We start from the raw sequence: 25,643 nt of genomic DNA on the forward strand, positions 1-25,643 counted from the left end.
TCAAATGAGCTGCAATAGACCCCATGACCTTGGGCATGGTGGCTGGCTATCATCCACCCCCAAGAGCAAGCCAAGGGCAAAAATACCCCCACCTATGAGCAGGGCATAAGGGTTAACATAAAAACCCTCACATATGGGCACCATGAGGGCAGCATTCAAATACGTAACCCTTATTTGGCTAAAGCAGGAAAGCACTAATTACCACTAGGCAACGAGGGGGCTACTAAATACTTGCACATTTGGATGAGGTACAATCCAACAAATCACCCCCTCACACTTTAAAATCAGAATCCACCTCGTTCCTATAAAGATTGATAAGATTAAAACTCCTGGAATCTGTTATTATGTTAAATGAAAGCTACTGTCTGAAACATTGTGACGTGAAATTATCTAGTAATGTCATACATTTGTGGGACTTTTGACAGCTTGGGTCTGGTTACTTTAGGATGATAGCTGGAGGCAACAGAAGATAGTAAGTGGAGGTAACGTTTTTTTGCTTATGCTCATTATTCTGTGAGGTCCCACTGCTTCGCAATGTGTGACAGCCATGTTGACCTGAAAGTTCACCAATTAGCAAGTATTGCCAGTGACAAAGTACCAAAGGCGTTATGATTCTATCCAAAATACGAGAGGCTGCATATGAAATGAAGAGGCGCATCACTTGACACGTCTGCATAATTGACATGCTGCAATGAACAATTTACATATGTAAAGAGTGGTGCCTTAACCGTGCCATAAGGACACCAGGTTTGTAGACCGAGGCTTTCGTGTACCAATTGTGTCCTGTGACATGGAAGGAGGTGGCTTACATATTTATTCATCATTCATTTGTTTCTAAACGGGATAGCAAGCAACGTAAATTATTTCGGCTTCAAACCTTCAGAGGGAAAGCACCTGTAAACTGAGCATTTATTGAACTTTTATGCACCCAAATTACTCAAGATTGTATAAAGCAACTATCCTTGTCAGGTGTCAAGAATGTGCAATGCATCCTGATTTGTTTGTCATGTGTACGGGGCTAAAAGTACCAGGATCCAACTGCAGAATGTATAAACGGCGAATTTCTTACATAAGACAACTTAAGTTTTATGTGTGTGGCTCTAATGAAGGATGTTGTGGACACCTATAAACATTGAATTTCTCAGTGAATTACTCTGTTTTACTACTGGCAGTATCCAAAGAGCTGTATGCAATATTTATTGATTTGTGTTTTCAAAATAGGATCACCTCTTATTTAGATTGGGGAAAACAACTCCACCAAAGCATACTGTTGCCTGGATTAGATTCGGGTGTCGCACACGTTTTTCCCTGGCAGATAGTTTTACAGGCAAGTAGGTAGGGAACCTGTGCTTGCCATGGAACTGCAAGAAGTCGGTACTTACAGGGGACTTGAAGAGTGTCAGTGCTGCTGACGGAAGACCTGGAAGGAGACACTGCTGGCAAAGGGCATGGAAATGGTGCATGCATAGGGTTCATGGTGCTGGAAGAGGCTATGCTTTATTTGCTACTCTATTGCGCTGAGGACAACTCCTAATGGGTCAATGACTGAGTTTATGTGTCACTCAAATGTCACACTTAAGGATCATGAAATGTCACTCATTACAAGACAGCAAACAAAGAAAACCCACACATAAGCAAACTCAGAACTTGCCAGCTATGCTTACCCTTAAAAGTGTTCCAAACAATGACCAAAAGCACTCATTCATTCAATCTAATTCACCTGTCATTTTAAGACAGGTGTTTTGCTCACATCACCCCCTACTCATCTCCCTCCAGAGGGCCCAGTGCCATAATGCAAAATGATGCCCCCCCCTGCAGAATGTGAAGAGGGGCCCCTGAGTTTTCCAGATCTCACAGATATTGGGCCCCTGAAGCCTTGGGATCCCCCTGCAATACAGGGGATGCAGGGACTTACGTTATGCCTCTGACAGGCTCCTCCTCCAAGCCCACATCACTTCAAATCTGAATGCATAACACCATGAGAACTCTGAGAATTCAAGGCTGTTTTTTCACCTTTCTGAAAGTACAGAAAAGAATTAGAACGCAAGCAATCGCTCCGTTTGCCCATGAGGCTCTTCTCCTCCAACAACTCCTGCTCAGGAGTATTTCGAAACCTGAATGCAAAATTGCAGCATGTAAGTCTTCATTCAATGTCCTCAAGATCTATAACATGATGGTACTGCTATAATATTGACTGTTTTACATCAACCCTAAAAAATATTGGGGGTCATTCTGACCCCGGCGGTCAGAGACCGCCGGGGCCAGGGTCGGCGGGAGCACCGCCGACAGGCCGGCGGTGCCCCGCAGGGCATTCTGACCGCGGCGGTTCGGCCGCGGTCAGATGCGGAAAACCGGCGGTCTCCCGCCGGTTTTCCGCTGCCCTTGTGAATCCTCCATGGCGGCAGAGCGCGCTCCGCCGCCATGGGGATTCTGACACCCCCTACCGCCATCCTGTTCCTGGCGGGTCTCCCGCCAGGAACAGGATGTCGGTAGGGGGTGCCGCGGGGCCCCTGGGGGCCCCTGCAGTGCCCATGCCAATGGCATGGGCACTGCAGGGGCCCCCGTAAGAGGGCCCCACTTTGTATTTCAGTGTCTGCATAGCAGACACTGAAATACGCGACGGGTGCCACTGCACCCGTCGCACCTTCCCACTCCGCCGGCTCAATTCTGAGCCGGCGTCCTAGTGGGAAGGCCGTTTTGCACTGGGCTGGCGGGCGGCCTTTTGGCGGTCGCCCGCCAGCCCAGTGCAAAACCCAAAATACCCTCAGCGGTCTTGCGACCGCGGAGCGGTATTTTGGAGGGGGGAACTCTGGTGGGCGGCCTCCGCCGCCCGCCAGGGTGAGAATCACCCCCATTGTCTCCAGAATGTTGACTACAACTCTGTCATCAAGGTAAGTATATATGTACTGGGAATTTATATATAGTGCAATCCTAGCTAAAAGGCAACTGAGCGCTTTACAGGATCCAAGACAAAGACAGAGTAAAAGAGTGATTGGATGGCTAGCTATTTTCTAAAAGTGAAAGTGACTGTTAGTGCATCATGATGTAGAGTTCCTTAAATGGCTGTTTTAGATCTTTCTTAAACTGGATCTGACTTGAAGCAGTCCTGATGGATATTGAGATGTCATTCCATTCTTCATAAGTGGAGACCTGTTGCTTTGTTTTGTTTTTTCTTCTTTTTTTATTGCACATTTTATCCCATGGGAGATGGTGAGCTTGTCAGATAGATAGGCAGCCGTTCCAGTCAGGATGACTTTGAGGATGATGTAGCTGGTTTTGAGAACTGTGTAGGCTGTTAAGTCCAACCAGTGACATTCTATCAGTTGTGGGGTGACGTGGTAATATTTATTCAGGTTCTTGATGAGGGATGCTGCTGGATGTAGAATGGGGTTAGGTGGGCTAGTGTAGAGTCTGGGAGGCACCTGGAGAAGAGCATTACCACTGAGGAAGCTTTTGTTCATTAATCAAATGTGTGCATTATTCACATTGTGCAGAATAATAATTTACACTTGATTTCACATATATTAATGCAATACTATTGCTGTTGACACATATTTGTTATGACATGTTAAAATGTGTATAATTGGCTCATACTAACTAGGACTCAATAATGCCTCAACGTTGTCTTGTTCAAAATGGATGTCTCATCATGCTTTGTTTATAATTCTGCTGCACATAGTCAAGCAAGACTTGTCTTGTTTATTTCTTATTGACATTGTTGTTGAAGAAGGCTGTCTAGCATGGGTGCACTTACGTAATATTTTTCCAAGATCTTCCACTTGAGCGCAGTATTACGTTAATGTAATTAAACAGTGGTTCACTGTAATTTATGTAACTAGTTTGTTTTGACACCTCTGGATGACATTAGGTCAGAGGAGATGAATAAATATCATTGCATTTGGTTAATGTCTAGATGTTAGGGGTGTGTGATGATTTTAAAATCCCTATTCTGATTTGCTCAGCACATAGTGGTTATGCAGTTCTCATATTCTTGTATGGGGAAATTTCCTATATAAGCCCTCAAATCTGGGGATGGGCCAGAACCTTTTGGGTTCCTGCTAGGGATGCTGTTCAATTTCTTAGAGATTTTGCTGCATAGTAGAGGCTTATCCTATCGAAGCATTCTTATAATATTGAAAATTAATGCAATGACATGCAGAATTAATATGGAGACATTTGATGAAAAGAAATGCTTTTAACTGAAGTAAAAGCAGTAGACTGTCATATTTACATGTATTAAGTTTGAAAAACTAAAACTGTATTTTCTGCACAGCTGCTGTAGTTTAAGAATGTGAAATGTTAAATTTCGGACGAGCTGAAATGCTGTGAAAACAATGACTTAGGGGGTCATTACGACCTCGGCGGTCTTTTCAAAAGACCGCCGAGGCCGCGGGAGACAGAATACCGCCATTGCCGGCTGTATTTCTGTCTCCCTATTATGACATTTCCGCTGGGCCAGCATACGGTAACAGTGTTACCGTCCGCTGGGCCAGCGGAAATGTCACATCAACATTGCTGCCGGCTCGTAATAGAGCCGGCGGCAATGCTGATGTGCAGCGGGTGCAGTAGCACCCGTCGCGCATTTCACTGCCCGAAATTCGGGCAGTGAAATGCGCGACGGGGCTATGCCTGGGGGCCCCTGCACTTCCCATGCCAAGTGCATGGGCAGTGCAGGAGGCCCCAGGGGCACCCCAAGTCCCCTTACCGCCAGCCTTTCCATGGCGGTGTGTACCGGCGGTCGGGGACTCATAATCCTCATAATCTGCTTGCACCGCTGCCCTGGGGATTATGACCGCCAGGCGGAATCCTGGCAGGAAAGTGGAGGGGCCGGCGGTATGGCCGTGGCAATTCCGCCACGGTCATAATTGCTGGCAGAACACCGCCAGCCTGGTGGCGGTGTTACCGCCAACATACCGCCGGCCGCCAGGGTCGTAATGACCCCCTTAATGTGAAACAAGTTAGATTCAAACTTTCCATAGGCATATTTTTCATAGGATACAAAAATGTATTCAATTGCTTTAGTCTAATTCTGCAAAACGTTTCTAACCATGAAAAGACTAAATATAGGGAATCTATAGGTAGCTTGTGTTTTGGTAAAATAATGCAGAAGGCTACCCATGGTCTTGCAGTTTTCTTAAAGAAGGTAAATGCTGAGAACCCTCATTGATTTATACAATTTGATAAAAAATACTCTCTAAAACATTGCTGTCTGTGGACTATTGTTTTGTGGTGAGAAGACAAAGAAATGCTCCTGTTCCCAAGAAGAAACTGAATGTTGTTTGGCCGATGGGAGGAAGAAGAAGAAACATGTTGCAAACATTTAGATATGTTGTTTTATCTTAGTGCTTCTTCCTAGACTAGGTTGAGTCTCTCCCCAGACTCATTCAGTTTTCTACCCAAAACTATGTTGCCCTGAGACTCTACTGAGATTCCTGAACCTCTCCGTAGGCGAAGTTCTGCTTTGATTGATAAGTTGTATTTGACTCTGAAGCTTTATGCTTGAACCTCTCTATTTGGAGCTCTTTATGGACGCTGACTGACTGACACCTTTTTCACGTTCTTCCGAAATCCATTCTGAATCTTAGAATAGGGATTCCTTCCTTCATGTAAAGCTCTTAATGCATTTATTCTAGTTTTTATTTCTTTGCAAACACTTTTTATTGGGGTTTCACAATATTTGACATCAGTAGTCATAGCAGGATAAGGTTAAAAGGGGTAGCTTTCATCAGACACATTACAAATCGCAAAGGATACAAGGTTTAGCACTTGCACAATCAATATGAATGAGAGATAATTAGTATCAGCAGAAACTCGAATGCAGTGTGTGTTGTTGTTTTGTAGTCTAAGAAAGAAATGTGCTCACTCGCAGTAAGAGCCATTGTCAGAGTTCATCATGTGCTACTTGCTGCTGCATAAGGCGTCATTATAGTTCTGTGTCTTCTTCCTTGACTTAGAAAGATGATGGGGCCAATAAATAATAACATGTAAAGCCTCAGCCAACTAGCATGGAAGGCTGAGAACGGATATGGATTGCACAGCTGGAAAGAGGAAATTGGGGGCACAAGCGGTAAAGGTATACTGATGCGAGACAAAATTAGCAGGGTTTGCAGGCCAGAGAGCGGCAGAGCTGATACGAGGGCCAGGGCTGTTGCTGGCTACCGAAGGGAGCTGGGGATCAGGGGCTTTTGGAGTAGGGACGACGGGAGAGGGGGTCCTCTTCAGCTCAGTCCTTGAACTGAATAAGTATGGTGTCCCAAGCTGCAGCTATTGGGCACTGGTGTATGTGTCAGGCTTCTTCCCTGTGGGGTGCAGAGTTTTTTTCCTCTCCCCATCTGGAGTAGTGCTTTGTGCCTTTGGGAAAGAGCCAGGGGGTGTTGGGCTCTCCAGTGCATGGATAGGAGATGCTTGGCCAGCAGGAGAGCAAGGTTGTTGTAGCACGCCCTTACCTTATGGTTTTTCTGCCAGAAGAAAATACCTAGGGTGGTAGTATCCCGTGAATTTGATGTGAAATTAACATGGTGAGTCCTATGACTGTGGCTAATGAAGTATGTACTGCGCACCAGAAACTTGCTATGCTGGAGCAGGACCAAAGCATATGTTGGAGGTTGGCAACCTGAATGGAACATCTGGGGCAGGTGAGATTGGCTGTGGGGAACATACAATTCAGTCAAGAGGGTGTGAGATGAACCCTATGAAGATTCATACAATGGATGTTTTTAAAAATGAGATTTTCTCTATATAGTCTTAGGGGACTCTAGGGCTCTGGATCAGTTGGTGTCATGAAGAGGTCTTTCTAGCTTTGTATAGCCATGCAATGAGGTGTCGACCTGTCGGCTATAGAGTGTAGCACTGCATGGGTAGGCGGTTCTTTGTCCAGAGCACCCCATAATGAAAGGAGTGTCACCAACAGTGGCCCGTGTATTAGAAACTGATCTGTTGTAGCCCTGATTGATTTGCTCAAATGTAAAGATCTAGGCATCTTGGAAGAGGTCTCCCAGTTTGTCTAAGGAGTGTGTGTGTCACTCCGGCAACTGATCAGCTGTGAACATACCTAAGGGTCCTGGTAGGCTGTGGAGGGGAATATTTGGGGAGTATGGGGTGACCTTTCTCACCAGATGGAAAAATCTAGACAGGCACTTTGGGGCGATCCACTCATATATGGACCAAGAGCAATGAGTCTGATAGTGGGGTGCAGGAGCTAGTCTATTACATAGGATGGAAGAGGACCGTCTCCTGCGCTCAACTTGTAGAGATTCGTTTCTGCCAGTCATCGAAACACTCTCTGGAGCTGCACCATTAGGTAATAAATTTAAAAGAATGGAGTGCCAGGCCCTCCCTGACCCACTGGTAGTTGGAGTTTTTGAAGAGCCTCGAGTCACGCCTGTCACTCCACTGCAAGTACCCTAACATTTGGTCTAAATCGCAAAAGAAGCAACCGTAGGGAAACACAAGCACCTTTACAAAATAACATAGGAGGCGGGGGAGAGTGCTATCTTGCCTGTAAGGTGAGCTGCTTCCAAAAGCGGGTTTGGGATCTAAGGGCTGTGAAAGCATGATTCAGGTTGCCATCAAACAGGTCTCTTTGGGAGTGATACAGTTGAACCCCTGGATACCGGTCCACAACTGTCTTCCAGCTTAATGCAGCATTGTCCATTTGGATTACCTGTGGATGCAGGGGGGGGTTGTTGCAAAACAGAAAGACATGATTTTCCTCAGTTCATATGGAGGTCTGCTGCTTTGTCAAAATCCCAAATTGTAGTTGATATCAAAGTTGTGTCTGCCGAAGAGTGTCGCATATATAGTAGTAAGTCATCTGCACAGAGTGGCACACTATGTGTGGGTCAACTAGGATTATTCCCCATTGTTGGCCCTCCAAGCGAAGGCGATTAGCAATTGGCTCCATGACAAATGAGAATAAGATGGGAGAGAGGGGGCAACCCTGATGGGTACTGCATCATATAGGAAAGTGGGGTGAGATTAAGCAACTGATGCACACCCTAGAGGACGGGTTTGTGTACAACAGCTTTGTGTAGATCATTAGATGTTGGCCCAGGCTTACTGCTCACAGAACCTCAAAGAGGTATTTCCATGATAAGGAGTCCAAACCCTTCTTGAAGTCCAATAGGAGGAATGATGCTTGTGGGTATCATAGAGAGTTCTTATCCTTCACATGGAAGAGTCGCCTAATGTTGTTGGATGTGTTGTGACCTGGTACAAATCAATTTTGTTCGCGGTGAATAAAGGGAGAAAGTACTCTTAAAGTACCGGTCTGTTAGGACTTTGCCCAGTATCTTATAATCGGCTGCTAATATGGCCACTGGGCGAAAGGAAGAGAGGCGAGTCAGGTCCCTATCAGGCTTCAGCAGGGATACCTGTGCCAAGGGGGAGGCGGGAGCTGCCCTGTATAGTAATGCATTTATTCTGATAATAATTGATTATTTTTGACTAATTAACTATTGAATGATATTGATGACATAATATGCTGATTTATAATAAAGATAAACTATTAAAAAATACAGTAAATTAAAGCTTTTGAACTCACACCAACTCTCATCATTGACTGAAAATAATATTTGAAATTGTGATGACCATTTAATTAATGTGCATCTTCTGGTTAACCTCATCTTACATCAAAGGTCCAAGATGCAGCATTTCTCCCTGATGAGCGGGTAAGCCTTACCTCGTAAGCCAATATTTAACTGAGATCCCCTCCCTATCAATCCTATTATTGATTTGCCTATTATTCTGTGTTGTTCTATTATCAAGAGCCTTCGTGGCAATGAACTTATACATTTTAAAGAGATTTGCTGCGTCTGCACTTGGCTATCTCTGTACTGTACCTTTTGAATTTTTGTAGTAAACCTTCATGACTCTGGTTAGTTTGGGGTAAAGGTGAGGCACTGTGAGCTAGTCAGGAATTGGACCAATAGATTCTGATGGTGTGGATGGACTTAGTATCTCACATTCTGTAGTTCTGTTGTCTTAATATACAGTCCTATTGCCATAGTAGGAATTGAATAACATGGTGCCAGCAACATATTTATTTAACGGGTCTTGTCTGTGTAATTTCTCTTCTGTGCCTAAGGTGCCCTATTGACTGTTATATGGGGACGTCTGTGGTGTTAGGGAATTATCATCCTCAGCAGTACCTGAAGCACCTATATTTGTCGGTATGTTGTTGAAACTTGAACCTTTAAAAAGATATCCCACTTAGTATTTTGTTCTCTGAATTCAGTTTCTTTTTCAAATGGCGAATGCAGTTGTCATTAAAGTAAATTGTAGACATGCTGTCACACAACATTTACTTCAAAATGGGCTACCTAATGGGGTGAAGATGTTATGTTTGTGATTGAGGCACGCTATGTGTACAAAATGGAAGCATTTTATTCATGGGTCAATTTTTCCTGCAGTCAATGCTCATACAAAGACATTCCAAACATACACAATTGCTAACCCACCACAACAATACAGAGCATACAATTATTTAAAAATACCTTTAACCTTTCAGGAACATCAAAATTGGTTCCAAGGCACCCTACCACACATTGTTGAACACATTAGACTGGGTCCCATCAGTACTGATGGGGCCACATGGCCAATTCTAGCTGCATGCACACCATACCCTAACGTAAAACATTTGACCACCTCTGAACACTATTTGCATGCTGTAACCTGCATCTATAAAGTGTGAGGAAGTGGGGGTAAACAATGTTTTTGCCTTGAAGATAACATCTAGGTTGTGATAGGTGATGAAGTCTGTGATGTCTGAATCTTAGAGTACAGTAGAATGTACATTTCTGAGCATGTAATAGTGTGTTTGGTACAATGAGGGTGTGTGGTGGTTGGCTGTATATGCATGAGGTTGAGGCTATGTGTACTGTGGATTCCAAGTGAATGCTTGTGAGGCTTGGGTCTGAGTGTGCTAGTTGGATTGCCAGTGTGGTATACTGGGTAGGCATATGATGAGCTTTTATCACGTAGGTTGCAGTGGTGCAGGCCTTCTAGTTCTATTCCTTTCGTGGCTCTAATGGGCCCAACCTGGAGATCCACTTGTCTGTGCCACCCCTCCTTAAAGCAGCCCAATCAGGGGAGGCACTTGTGTAGACGCACAGGTCTACACTAACAGGCTCAAAAGCTTTTGTCTTTGCCCTCCTTTGCTGGGGTTTTTCATGCTGTAGGACAACCTGAGGAGTGGCCTGCAATAAGAATAAGCCAGAAAGGATGTTACTTCTGGTACAGATGGATGCTCTGAATAAGTGATGCCACTTCCTGTGGAGATGGATGCTGGGGAATGAAGTTTTCTTTTCATATACAGGTATGCTTTGTTTTACTCTTCTTAACTACTGTATACCTTGACAATAAATGTATGTCTCTGATGTAGGTGAATGTGGAATTAATATTTGTAAATATAACTTACCTACATATACTTAGCTTGACAATATAGTGGTAGGTGGCATTCTGCAATCAATATCGATGTTCACACTTACAACTGTAAAATGCACCCCCACACTTTGTTCAATAATGCTCTTTCATCCTAAACCACATATCTATGTCTGTTCAGTACATTGTTCATTTCATTTGCAATGTTCTACAAAGTGCTCTTTGCTCTCATGCTCACTGGCGTGAATTCTGCAGTGAACAATTGCTAGAAAGTGAAATAATTAACCAATATGTTTCATCATGGCGGGCATTTCCAAATAGGTTTTGACCAGGATGGAGTCAAAGTGCTCTGAGGTGATGCATTGTAGGGAAGACCTTGTTTTGAGGGTCACAGAAAGGACTACATGTAAAGAGTCATAAGATATTTTAGTCACAATATAAATCTTTTGTTTGTGCTATAATGCTAATTTTAGGAAATATGATGAGTTCTAAGGCGATTTTAATCTATGAAAAATGCTGATTCTCCACTATGATTTGACGAACCATGTTTGCAAGAGAATAGTTTTCTATCATTATTGTCTAAAAGAAGTTCAGGAAGGTACTTGAGAAGCTAAATTGAAAACACTTTTTCTGTAAATTCACAAACACCTTCCTCAGCCATGTGAGTAAAACATATAGTTCCAACAGCAGCAACAGTTTGTCAATTGATTCCCGAGTGTTTTACTGCAGCTTCAACTAGATCGCAAAGATTATATATTCATTACAAATGTGAGGCCCACCTGAACGTTATTGCACAAATCAGAGCTGAAAGCCTTTTATACCGAGGAAACTGTAGTAAATGAACAAAATAAGTGGTTTTATTTTGTCAATTAGATCATGTTTAGTGCTCTAGAAAGCTAAATGAGCACACATTTTCTACCAATTCTCAAAGAGTTTCCTCGGTCGTGGCAGAAAAAAGTCTGGCATGCTGAGTGAAACATGTCCTTCCAGCAGCAAGGAAGCAGTGGGCCCGAGTGCAAGCACGAAAAATAGCTCCCATAACTACTGAAGCTGTATTACAATACAGCAATATTCACGGTTCAGTGTGCCTCTTATATGTAAGGGCCCCAGTACAACTGCACCTGCTGTAGCATTGATAGCTACAGTCTGTCAGTCTGTCAGTTGATTCCCCAGTAATCTATAGTAGCTGCGACATAGAATTGTAATGAACAACTAGGGTGCTGACATTTTGTATTTAACACAAACGCGAGGCACTGCTGAATGTCATTTTGTTGGAAAGGAGCTGTTGAGTTTAAAGCTTTTCTTTGGAGCAGGCTGGAGTAAATTAACATTTACTTGTTAAGGAGCTATGAAACCAGCTTGTTGAAAATACAAGCAGAGGTATGCGTTTTTAGTCATGTGAGACCTAATATATTTTAAAGAAGCGAAAGACAGTTAAAAAGAAAGATTCCTACAAAGTCCAGCACCAGTTTCCCCATCTCTATATTCACATCGCTATCGCTTAATACAGCACTGATTTTAAAGTAATGACCTTTTTTTAGACATCAAAGGATTTTTTAATCTTCAATTTAAATGTACGTGAGTAGAATTTTTTGAAGGTGTTCAAAGCTATTTACACACAGATCTCATATTTAAAACTGGTGGTTTTGTGCTCCAGTGGGTAGTGAGACCCTCCATAGAAGCTGTTCTTTGGACAGTCAATTCTTTCTTTTTACCTTTTTCCCACTTCCTCTTTTTCAGTAGAATCAGTTGCCTGCATGAATGTGCACTTGCCTTAAAATACGTTGTTGTAAGTTATATATAAGTAAGCATTAAAAATAATTAAAATGTATATTAAATGTTTATAAAGATGTCTTTCTGCACATTTCTTATTACCTGTTATATTCACAGATAATTAATAAAACTGAACTAAAACATATTTAGACCATGTATACTATGTCACTGGGAACAAGCTATGCCTAGCTGATGAGCCCTACCGAGGTTGAAACTGGCTCTCGGTTGATTGTGTTCCTGTTCAGAGAAAACCAGGCTTGGCAGTTCTGGCTGGACAGTTTCCACAGGAGCAGGATCAAGACTGATTTGCGTACGGCTGTGTCCAGAAGAGGTGGCGTGGTGTGCAAAGAAATGATGGACTGGGTAGCAGACCTGAATAATTGTTAGTGGCTGAGATGAATCCAAACTTTTCATCCATTACTTTTTTGTATTTTTAGTGTGTCGCCCTAAGTGGGATGGGCACACCCAGACATGGGTTCTGTGCACGCTGTATCACTGGAACCAAGCAATAACTGGCTGATGAACCCTAACCACGGCAAAACGTGTCCAGGGTAGCTTTTATTCCGATTCAGGGAGGACCTTCCTGACAGTTCAGGCTGGACTGTTCCCATTGGAGTATGGGTCAAGACTGATTTGCATACAGCTGGTTCCAAATTGAGCTAGCATGGTGTTCAAAATAACCACGGACTGGGGTGCCACCCGCAGTCGTCTCCAACTTTATTGTTACTGCAGCAGAAAACCAGCAAAGAAGGCTGGGATAAATAAGGAAAATAAAGCTGCTCAACAGGGTTTGGGCAAAAGGTTGACACAATGTGGAGAAGGTGGACCTAATGTTACACCTTTGTTGCTCCGAGTTGCCACCTTTAGTGCAGCGTGTGCATGGGAAAATACATACTATACACTTACATCTGAGGAAATATGAAAGAGAAAGTAGGCCCAAAAAGACTGTGCAAGGCATATGGAGAGACTTAGCAGGTGCAACAGTACCCACGGAGAGGATTACAGGGTCAGTCTTAAAGTCTTGAATCAAGCGGAGTGGGTAGAGATTGCAGGGTGACTGTCTTCTACAAGCACTTCAGCCTTTGGGCAGTAGAAACAACTGTGCTGGCCAAAAAAAGATAATGAAGAAGTAATAAAAACGCTCTGAGCTGTTAAGTCCACCATTATGATGATCCATAGCCAGCATTTTAGATCGGTGGACAGGAGACAGAGGAGCACGACAGCACCTGGTCTTTATTCCAGTGTAGCCCAAGGACTAGTACAGACATTTGGAAGCAAAACCATCTTCATGAGGGGGAATAAGGGGAATTGAACTAGGATGATGGAGGAGGGCCCTCAATGGATAGATGAAATGACGGATCTGGAGTCTGAAGGTGGTGAAAAGGAAAAAAAAAGGAAAAAGGGAATTGAAATTGGAATCCTACGACTATATTGCAAAGGAAGAAGTGGTCAGGGAGAGGGATTAAGAGCACACAGGAAAGAATAGCAGATGTGTACAAAAACCTTTCCAGAATAAGGAGGCACTAGGAATATCATCATAAACAATGGGGGTAATTGTGAGGGTTACTTATGCAGAATACAGTATAGTAATCATTAGTCAATGTAGTGTCCAGACTATGGCACGGATGTCATCAAAAGGCTACCTCTTGGTTGAAGGGCTTCCACGAATACTCTTTTCAAGTGAAGCATGCTGAATGGAAGTAGCACAGCCAAAACTTTGCATTGACTAACAATTACTATACTGTACTCTGGACAAGCTCCACTCCACAATCTGGCGGCAGTGACACTGAGGCCAACACACTGACAGACCCCTTTGACTTCACATAGACTGACGTACTTTTGTCCTGAGGAGACCTGTGGACACTTAGCTATTTAAGGATTGAAAACAGTGACTATATTTAATAGGACTGAGCTACTGACTGATCACATGTGAAGTTCTGAGGATTAATTACAAGATGCTCCTTGATGATACTCTGCCTCGCCTTTTATGCACCAGAACACCAGAAGGTGTGTTCCTTTGAGTACTAATAATAAATAACATAATCAAATGCTCTAATATATTGATTCACATAGGGATTTGGAACACAGATATGGCCAAACAAGTTTCCATAACATAAATGCACATTTATTTTGAATGAAACCTCAAGAATCATTATCGTATATTGATTTATACAAATCTGTCTCCTGAAGAAAGAAGCCACAATTCATCTATGTGCCAGTAGTCAGTCACAGCTCTTGCTCAACATTTGCTGCAAAGACTCACTCACCTCGTAGTCCAAAGAATTATTCAAGACCAAGTTGGACCCATTAATCTTAAAAAAGTGGGAGTATGGGTCTGAACCGGGCCCTTGGTCAATGGTCACGGTGACGTCGGCAGCTGCAACAATGGTAGTGACAACTGATCCTGCAGGTTTATTCTCCTCTATCCTACCACTGCTTGCGGAACACACTGCAGAAAACACAAACATACACATACATGTTGAATGATGAGACATCTGGTTTTATGTCACACAGTTGTTCAACTATACAATACCACCAAAGAGGCCTGCTCTGAACACTAGGTGGCTCTACTACATGCTGCCGTACAGAATAAAACATCAAGATCAGAGCACATGGTGCATAATATGCTAAATGACATCATACATAATGGATTCCACAACAACATTCCACAGACAAGCATCCTGCTTACCAACCACCTTCCCTCTTAAAAACAAAATAACAATACCGCAGCACACAACAAACCCCAAAACAAAGCACAAGCAGGAATGTCCTAAACAACTCACTATCCGATAACAAACCATTTCCTCCCATTCTGCAAACGTCGGAGTCCTCGCCCCCAAGTTGCACCCTGGCAACCATCCTGCTGGAGTGGAGCATTGTGAAGCACAGGAAGCTGTGACTAGACTCAATGACTTCATCAGCCAACAAGGCACTCGCAAAATATGAACATCTACCCCAATCAGCACTCAAATGACAGAAGCTAACACTCTCATCTTCTGCTCTAGCATTAGCCCATATTCAGACATACTAGACATTTACAGATTATATGTACGCAGAAATCCTTTCCAGGTTTCACACCCTTCCATCTTCCTCATTTACCAGCAATTGAACCACCTTCATAGGCTCACACCATGCAGCCAGATCCTTATTTGTCACACAAACCTTCTTCAGCCAAACCTACTGGGCAGCCTGAAGCCTCACTTAGCATTTTCTCATGCCCAAGCTCTGCTCATGATTAATTTATTCAACCATTTTCTTGTGTTTACACCCCCAGAGAGGTGTCCACAAATTCTGTAACAACACCTTGCATCAAGCACACAGTTTGTGGCCACTCTCCACCCTCCTCACCAGCTGAAAAGGAGTGATATAACGTACATTTTAGCTCTGTTACTTGTGTCAACAAAGTCAGCAATGGTGACTAGATGATGTTTATAAATGAACATTTCTAATGTTTGGTGATTATCGACTTTGAAATCATCTGCAAATGAGACTAAGGGCACTTCTTTGTCATACTTAATGTAATGCAATAATAAAGCTTTTCCAATGTATAATGAAATGCATATCTTATATTTAATAAATATTATTAATGAAGAATTTATAAGTTTGCATATTATATGTGTTTTATTCAATGCATTTTACATTTTCTTGTGTTAGCATAAATAAGGTCTACAGAGCTTGCATTTTGAAGTCATGTAAATGTACTGAATTGTTTTTAGGGTCAAGCGCGCAAGTGCTCTGGCATGTTGTAATCTCTCTGTGGGGTTTTAACCACGCCCACTACTGCTATTCATTCTTTGTTGTGCTTGTCTTAAATGTTTCATTAGGTTGAGCGTAAGCATTCGACCTAGTGTATACTTAAGTATAATAATACTGTGGGTAAAAGCGATTTCATTTGTTGGTAGCAGTGTACTTTAAAAATTCTTGCTCGCTAGTGGTTAGTTCTGCCTTTTTCTCCCTCCTTTTTCTGTTTCAAAGCAGTGACCAACTACTGTATTTTTCCACTTTGGTTTCTTTTTCTGTTGCTGTGACGGACTATGTTTTTAAACTTCTTTGGTGGTCTCCTTTCACTGTGCTTGTTTTAGGCTGGTAGCTGCCAGCGTTTTATTGCAGCATTCCGTTCCTTCCACCTCCTCCCATGTCATCGCAGACATTTGTTTTGGCTTTATTCCAGTGCTGCCCTCGTCTACCCAGCTCCTAAAATAAGCTTATTTTACTAAACAAACACCATATGCCCTTGCATCGCATCGCAGAGAGTCTCTCTCTTTCCAGGGCCCCTCGCTGCCAGCACACATGGCATTGCACACAGGGCAGTGCTTATCTCCTCTATTGGGATCCTAAATCTTTTTAGGTTAATCTGCTAACTTCATTTGAGCTTTTTTGAAATGTGAGGTAAAAATGCTTGAAAGACTTTTCATTCGGTTAACATACAAACACTGTCCTTGTCTGGCTTGCCTGTGCTCTGTGGTTTGAAACGTGTAACTACATGGTCTCTTGACTTTAAAGAGGCCAAATGAAGACGCTGCAAAATGCAAACAGTCTTATCCCAGTGTAAGTAAGTTATTGTGGCGTTACTGTGCAATTCTTATACCAAGATATATTTGAATCTTTTCCTTTGTCTGCTATCCATATTGACATTTAACATCTGAACTGTTGGAGAGATTTACAGTGAACATAAAGCCCCCATTTAAGCATGAACACTGCAGCTACCTCATTTACGTGCTTGAAAAACACACAAATATACAGATGATCGTCCCTGTTGAATCAAGATTCCATTTGCATGGGATATTGCAGCATGGCACATACTCCGAGGTCTTTACAGTTACAACAGAAGTCATTGATCCACTTCTCTGAAATCTTTTTTGTTTGTTTCCCTTTTGAATTTTTGTCCCCTGATAGCTGTAATCACTGTGATTTTTGTAGTCCGGAAGTTCTGCTCACTGTCCCTGTCAGTAAGAACCACTTGCTCCTTGGTAATACATCGTGTGAATTTGCTGCCACAAATCACCCATATGCGTTTCTTACATAATTTATGTGGCAAGAAAAGGCCAGCTAGGAATTTGCAACACTAATAGCTCTATCTCCAGCAAATGCGAGACCCATTACATTGGAAATGCTTGTTTTTATTGGTACATTTTGTGATATGTCCCTCCTTTGTGTGCCGAGTTCCCTCCCAGACGATTTCACTAAGTGAACATTTTATGTTGACCATCACATTACATCACACTTCCACCTGTCATAGGATGTGATGGCCCCTTCTATGGTTTCAGTTTGCCTTTCATCCCAGCCACCATCCTTTCTAGACATTCACGCAGAGAGCCAATAACTCTCGCGCTCACCCTTATGGCGGTGGTGGCCCTTTAATTGGCTTCCTTATGTCACCTGTTTTACTTTTCATTTTCTTTCTATGGGATAAGAAAAGTCCAGTTAAGAATTTACAACCATAATAGCTCTAACCTGAGCAAACACAAGAGCCATTTTATTGCAAATTATTGTTTTTTATTGTGAAGTCTAACTTCAGATTTCTTTCCCATGAGAAGCAAAGCCCTACTTGTGAAAAGTCTTTTGTTTGACCATAAAAGAATTGTAGTTATTCGACCACAAATTACATAAAATGCAGGAACATGGCATATTTTTGTTTCAAATCGTTTGGAGTTATACAGAAAGAGGAGATGATCTCACGACAGACCTGGGAAAATGTCGGAAGGTGGCAACCTGAAGTTTGTTAATAATTTAACTGGAGGCCCCTTTTTCGTAATATGATCTTAACCTGGAAGCCAGATGGAACGTTTCGGGTGGATTGATATATGGTTTGCAGATCAAACTTTGCTCAGTATTTTTTCAGATGAAGAGCAACCCTCGCCCTGTCTTGGTCAGAGATAGACACTTCCCTGATGCTGACTAGATGCTTTGCTGATGAAGATTCCCTGAATGCTGTACCCTTTGAAGAGTTGTCTCCCTCTTTGCCATTTGCCTTTGCTCCTTAAAATGCCCTTTCTAGGTTAGACTCTCCACAATGCTGACATTTCTTTCATCTTTTATGGTTAGTACCCTGCAACCCAAAGCTATTCTATTTTTTTAAATTATTTTGTCACCTTATGTATCTTTGTATTTTGCCCACACGTGTTACTCACCACACATGTATGTCTCTACTTTGGTTAGCTGTAGGGTTGTCATGTACCCTGCAAATGATTATTAACTTGACTGAATATGAATTGACTAAATGATTGTGCAATCTAAGCACCACATGATTTCTGAGTCTCAGATATGTCTTTTAATTTTCTGCATTATCCTTCTTGAATGCTCAGTTTTATTGATGTTGGTATGCCTGAACTTATTTCATTGCCTTGGGCAACCCATGGTGAATATGTACCTTTATAACTTGGTTTTGTGCATAATCTACATGACTTTGAGCTTGTGTTTGTAATAAAGCTTTGAACTATATTTCTGATTGGAGTTTTCCTTCCATGGTCATATTGGTCATGGTATATAAATTAGTGGGGTGGCGTTGAAGCAATTGTTTATGGTTCACCACATATCTTACTGGATCAAAAGGTTTGTCGACCTGGATGTGCATTTGATTCTTGCATAGAATGAAAAATATGTTTACACTAGTCTTACCTGCAACTGACTGGGGAGTGGTTCTGTATGCTAACAATTTGTTTTACAGTGCATTCCAATACAACTTTGACTTCCCTGAAAGCTGAATGGCCTGGGTCCATGTGACCATTGCCTTCAAGATGATACAATGAAATCCTTCTATGCACAATTCCTGAATCATCCAGGAACCAGCAAATATATATATTTGCGGTTACATTGTTTTTTTGTCTTTTATGCTGCAAAGAACATACATTCACCATTGTTGGCATTTGGTTACACCTTTCATTAGTCTATGGGAAGAAATCGGCATATGCGATGACTCTCACCTAGCCTCAATGTCTTGAATAAAGAGCTGTTTATCAAGCCCAGGATGTTGTGATGTCATGTTCATGTGACTGCCCCTCAGCAGGTGTCCCCCTAGCATGTCAAAATCTTGGACTAGCATCCAGTCTCTGGCGACAAAAACAAACACAAATGATGGACGGAATGCGGAACCAATCAAACATTCAGCCCCAGTCACAGATCTGGGTTCAATCCATCAATTCTTTTGCTCACCATGCCACCCCAGTTTAGACCCAGCCATATGCAAATCAGTCTTGAGCCTGTTCCCCATGAGAACAGTCCACCCCGAACTGCTAGGCCAGGTCCTCCCTAGACCGGAATCAAGCATCCTGGGATGGGTTTCAGGGTATCACCCTTCATCATCTAGGCTAGCTTGAATCCAGTGGCATAGTGAGCCCAGGACCCAAGTCTGGGCATACCTGGCGCACTTCTGGTGACAAAAGCAAACAAACACAGATGATGGACGGAATGCGGAACCAATCAAACATTCATCCCCTGTCACAGATATGGGTTTAATCCATCAATTATTTTGTTCACATGCCACCCCAGTTTAGACCCAGCCATATGCAAATCAGTCTTGACCCTGTTCCCCATGAAAACAGTCCAGCCCGAACTGCCAGGCCAGGTCCTCCCTGGACCAGAAACATGCATCCTGGGCACACCCGGCACTCTTCTGGTGACAAAAGCAAACAAACACAAATGATGCATCCAGTCTCTCCACATTTTGTAATGCTTCTGGGGTCATTGCTGAACATTATATAATGGGATGTGAATGGACATACAGTGATCCATGCTCCATTCCTAGTTAGTCAGGCTGGGCAGGTTGAACCCACACCAGGGTTGAGTGATGTCGCATTTAGGTATGAAAAGGCCCAATCGAACAAGATCCATTTGACAGTTGTTGGTGTATAGCTCAGTAAACATATTAAGCAGAGACAGATTTTCATGTTACTTTGGTTTGCCATCCACAGTCCTTTCCAGTGTCAGAGTTACACTAGACGTAACTTAGGACAGGACCATACAGAATGTATGAAGTCTCGAGGATGTCAAGGACGTATCTTAGGACATGACCACACACAATGTATGAGGACTCAGGAGGGGTCCGAACATTCCAGGCAGTCATAAGAGTGTATTCAGTCACAGTGCCAAAGTTTGTGTACAGTATATTATGCTCTATGTAGGTAATAAATTGTATCAGCTATAGCAAACTCAATATAGGTAGTTAAATTGTATCAATACAAATTGTGTAGCTATATCCACTTCTTAAGGGCCACCAGTTCCACCACCATTTCTCCTTATGAGTGTTTCCAGGTCTTTCACCCATGTGTGCCTCAGCCCTGTAAATGTGTTAGGTGTACTTGTCAGTAGGTAGCAATAAAGCACAGGTGTCTCACTTTTACCCCATGCCATCCATTAGTTATTTAGCCTCAGGTATTACAGCTTATCTTCTGAGTCCACCTTCCAACTAGAGGATACCAGGGAATGCTCTAGCCTCTCCTCCAGGGACAACTTCCCCCCCCTAAGGCTACTTTGGTTACCACTATGCTGATTCCACCTGTGGGTGGGGCCATACAGAGTCTCCCTTCTTGTGCCCTGACTGGAGACAGGCATTAGACTGGGCCAGGTGATAGGGCGCCCTGGACGTCCGCCTATCAAAACCTTAACTCCTGTGCCCCGAAGTGGAATGGGGAACCCTTCCCCCTCATAACTCTCTGGGGACCTTTTGAGGCCCTCCCTGTATTATGCTGGTCTTCCCCCTGAGAAGATAAACCTGAACCACCCTTCCTATGGTGACTCACTGGTACCTTCTTGGACAACCTAGTGCTGATGGAAATGTCAGCTCACATCATCCCAAGCTCTCTGGACACAGTGAGCTTGCTGTCTATGAGGTGCTGTCACCTTCAGAACCAAATTCTTCAGCCCATTAACATCTTTCACTTTGCTACCCATCACCAAATCATCCATCCAGTGTCTCAGGAGACATGGGGCTCCTAGGAAACCCCCAGACACCCCTCCTGTTAAAGACTGTCTAGGTACCAGGATAGGCAGACACAACACCCCATTCTGTTTCTCATTTTTTTCCATGATGGTCTGGTTGGATTTCTGCCACACCCCCATGTGTCCATGTGTTAAAACTACACAAAGAAATCCTAATGCCTTCTCACTTGCCATGGGGAATGGCTGTAGCATTTGGGTTCTGGATCTGCAAGCACACAGGGAACCCTGTCATTCATGGGCATTTCTGAAAGCTAGTGACCCAGAGGATTTCAGTGAGTTGTGGCCTCCATGGATCCCCACACATTTCATTACCAAGAATGTCCTGCACACTTTATAAATATGTCCAAAACCCTGAGTTGCTCTCACCCTTTGCACAAGGGATGACTACAACATTTCTTGGGGCCTGTTAGCACCCAGAAAACCTTACAAAACCTGGACATTTCTGAAATCTAGTGACCTAGGGGTATCCCGGGTGGTATGATTTGCATGGATCCCTGCAGGCTTTCTTACACAGAATGTGACCTGTGAACACCAAGGTAGGCATAAAAAAATACTAATATCTTTATGTGACAGAAAACTGCACACCTCCAGCCAATGGCCAAAGTCTTACCATCCTGCTTTTCCCCACGTTTTCCAACTGAAATGATGTCCCCACATGTAGGAGGATATAAGGCACGTCATAAAAATGGACCACAACCGTAACAATCAGAAGATCTCATTGACAACACAATGACTTCACAAGGTTTGAGTTTCAGATGGTTCCTGTTGCATGCAATAGGTCCAGTTACCCAAGTGATGTATCATTTTTATCAAGAGAAGTGTTGGAACTGTAGGTGGTAGGAATATTGTAGATTTTCACAGATTATGGAACTTCTCCTCATTTAAATTTGAGGGAAAACTATGATTTTAGTTACAGATAGATGTTTGTAAGTCATTCTGGGTATGGAAATATAGTGGGGTCCATGCTAGTCACACCACCCTGAACTCCCTTGGGTGTTTAGATCTTAGAAATGGCTGAGGATGGTAAGTTTCCCCTGGTTGCTGGTTGACCCTGAGTCCAAATACCACAGCTACTCACATGAACAGAATGTGTGAATTTGAAAGTAAAAATCTTAATGATTCTTTATTGCTTTTCCCGGCCCTTCTTAAAGCTAGCGAAAGGCCCACCAGTGTGTAACATTTTTATTAGGAGAAGCATAGGAATGCTGGGTAGTATAATTTTTGTAGAATCCCACAGTTTGGGAACTTTCCTTCAAAACCTTGATTATAGCCAAAGTTTAACATTGCAGTCCATTCTGGGTAAGAAAACATAGAGAGATTCATTCAAGTCATACCACTCTGGACTGCCTAGTTTTCAGAAAAATCAGGGAATGGTAGGTTTCCCTGGGTGCCATCTCAGCCCAGGCCCAAATACTGGAGAACTCACATCCCCAGAATGAGTGGATTTGGAAAGAATAAACTGGATGTGTCCTTGTTGTGTTTCAGTGCCCTTCCTGTCACAGTGATAAACCCAGCCACACAAATACGGTACTGTTTTTTCGGAAGAACTGTGAGAACACGTAATAGTAGAACATTTGTTATTATTGAATTTCACTTCTTGTGAAATTGTATCTGAATCGCATGACATTATTGGTAACTCTAAAATCAGAGTTGTATAAATAATTACAATTTCTAGACTTGTTGTCATTGGTAAATTTCAAAGATGCATACCCATTTGTCATTCACTAGATTTTGCCATAACAATTGATGCATGGTCATATCACAATGAAAAATCATTATAACCTTCGTCTCATTTAATGCTTCTGGGTATTGCATAACCCGCAAACACTACATATCTCTTCAACCAGAAAAATCAGATTAACATAGTGGTAAATTACTTTTGTAAATCATTACAGTTGGAAACATTGTCACCTATTTCTAGTACCTATTTACCTATTTCCAGTAAGGAAAATAATACAAATTTGAACATTGGAATGTTGAGAGCTCCATTGAAGACAATAGAGTGCTCCAGGCTTCTCATGGCCAGTAGAAGCCCGGAGTTCCAACATTCCAATGTTGTCGTTCACAGTTGTTGCTGTAAACAAAGGACTCACAGAGCCCGCGGGGGATATCAACCCCCTCGGGCTCCGTGATGCCTTTGTTTCAGAAATTAGAACATTCTGTCCTCTAAGTGTGGAATGTTCTAATAGCCTTATAGCCCCCCTTAGGGGACTAGATTGGCCATTAAAGGCCTGCTCCTTTGTTAAAGGCCATTACCTTTGACTTGGCCCTTTAACGCTGGAGCGGGCCTTTAATGGCCGGTATAGCCCGCTTTGCCAGGCTATAAGGCAATATTAGAACATTGAAATGTTGGGCGCTCCATTGGAAACAATGAAGTGTTCTGGGCTATTACTGGCTGGTAAAAGCCCACAGCATCAACATTCCAATGTTCTTTGTTCATGCTCCCTGAGGACTTTGTTTTATTTATTAGAACATTCTGCCCTCTAGCGGCAGAATGTTCTAATAGCCTTATAGCCCTTTGTAGCTGGGCTATACTGCCAATTAAAGTCCAGCTTCCTTGTTAACGCTGTAGCGGGCCTTTAATGGCCTGTATAGCCCGCTGCAGCGGGATCTAAGGCTATATTATAAGCCCAGAGCACCAACTTTCCAATGTTTGTATTTCACAGCAACAGCCGGTGGCATTTTTTTTTTACATGGAGGTTGTTGTCCCCTGGGGGTGCGCAATCAGGCTTGATCATGCCTCCCCAGGGGCTAAATTCCTTTAAAAAAAAAAAACAAAGTAAAGAAAGAAATTGACAGGGGGTCGCCGGTGGGCAGGGCGACCCCCTGTGGGGGTAATACTTTTCCTTAGTAGTTGTAGGGTTACCCTGGGGGCCATTTCGACCCCCAAGGAAACCATACAACTACTAAAAAATTATAGATCTATATATATATAGATCTATATATAGATATATCTATCTACATGGATATATCTATAGATAGATCTCTCTCTCTATATATATAGATCTATCTCTAGATATATCTCTCTCTCTATATATATATATATATATGTATATATATATATATATATATATTGTATCTCTTTTGTCAATGCATGTGTGGTTTCCCTGGGGGCTGCGATCGGCCCCCTGAAAACCAGACCCACATATAAAAGTGATCTATATATATATATATATATATATATATGCCAGCAGTTGCAGCTTGTGTCTTCAAAGCAATGAACATACTTCAACAGACACATTTCAACTGTTTCAACAGTTTACTCACAATGCTCGGCTGTCTCTCTACTGGCCTAGTGTTCCGATTTCGGGCGGAACATCGTACACGACGTTTTGTGTCCGTTTTCTTTGTTTATTCTTTTTTTGACAGAAGATCAGAGGGCGGAACAAGGAAGTCCTGGCCGGCCGCTCTGATTGACCGTTTACCCGTACAGCCTTTCCCTCTTTTACTGTGTCCAGTCCGCATTTATTTCTCGCAGTTTGAGAACGCGGACAGGCTATACGGTGCAGCGGTTGACTATGACGGCGTGCGAGTAAGTTAATTTGCACCTTTTTCTTGAGATATTTTGATGGATCCTTAAAATGATGATGGTGCCCTGCCAGCTCCAGGCTATCGAATTAGCTTGACCTGATTTGGATTCTTTTTGTATGTGGTGCCAGTTTTTCACCCTTTTCACATTTATGTTGGCCATATATTAATATTGTTGTGTTCCAGAGTAAATGCAGTCCATGTAACTCAATCTCTTTTCCTTTATTATGTTTGGTGGGATAGTAACCCTTGATAATCTTTACCACTAGGTTATTATAAGATTTACACCTATATTAGTCCTGACATATACTTTGTTTTGATTTATATATAAATTACTTGGCAAGTTTCTTTTCTTTCAATATACTATTATAGATATCCTGATTGATTTTTGACATAAGTCCTATCTGAGATATTTCTTCTTCTGACTACGGTGGGTAAGAAAATATTCTATTATGCTAATAATTATTTCTAGAGTGTTGCTGTAGTATTGCACTTCCAACTATATTTATGTCATCTTTTTTTGTTTTCCAAGTGACTTACAATTATCTTGCCACACATATGTATTCTGTATTTTTATATTTTTGAATTTTTGTTTTTACAGGTTGCCAGTAGTTTTGTGCTAGTATACAAAGAACTGCAGTGAGTAAAAATGATCTTGCTCCCTTTTTCCTTTTTTTATTGAACAGAACTGTTTCATATATGTGATGTTCTGGAGAAAGATTATCCTTCTAGTCCTGATGAAGTGCCGTGAGAAACTGATGGACAAGTTTTAGGCGTGAAACATGTTGACTTTTTGTAAAGGTCGAAGTCATTGTGCTTTACCTGTTGAGTATATAAAGTGTGGGATCATTATTTCCCTATCACTTTTACTGTGTTTTTAACCTTGACCGGGTCCTAGCTTATTTATTAAATATTCTCTCACATTGAGGAGGTACCCAAGCCAATTTTATTTTTTATTCTTTATCTCTCCAGCTATTTTCTCACTAACCTACATTTTTGGTACTGAGATACAAAAAATTCTTAAT

At 42.3% G+C, this 25,643-nt stretch overlaps 1 protein-coding gene across 6 annotated transcripts in view; it reads right to left on the reverse strand.

Moving 5' to 3' along the window:
* Positions 1 to 25,643, reverse strand: part of CDHR5 (cadherin related family member 5) — a 440,889-nt gene that overhangs the window by 385,758 nt on the left and 29,488 nt on the right. For all 6 annotated transcript variants that reach the window (XM_069223085.1, XM_069223084.1, XM_069223083.1 and 3 more), the window contains exon 2: positions 14,421 to 14,602. In XM_069223085.1, coding sequence (XP_069079186.1) covers positions 14,421 to 14,602 — 182 coding nt within the window. The remainder of the gene's footprint in view (positions 1 to 14,420; positions 14,603 to 25,643) is intronic.

Source organism: Pleurodeles waltl, chromosome 3_1 (assembly GCF_031143425.1).
Source record: "Pleurodeles waltl isolate 20211129_DDA chromosome 3_1, aPleWal1.hap1.20221129, whole genome shotgun sequence".
NCBI lineage: Eukaryota > Metazoa > Chordata > Amphibia > Caudata > Salamandridae > Pleurodeles > Pleurodeles waltl.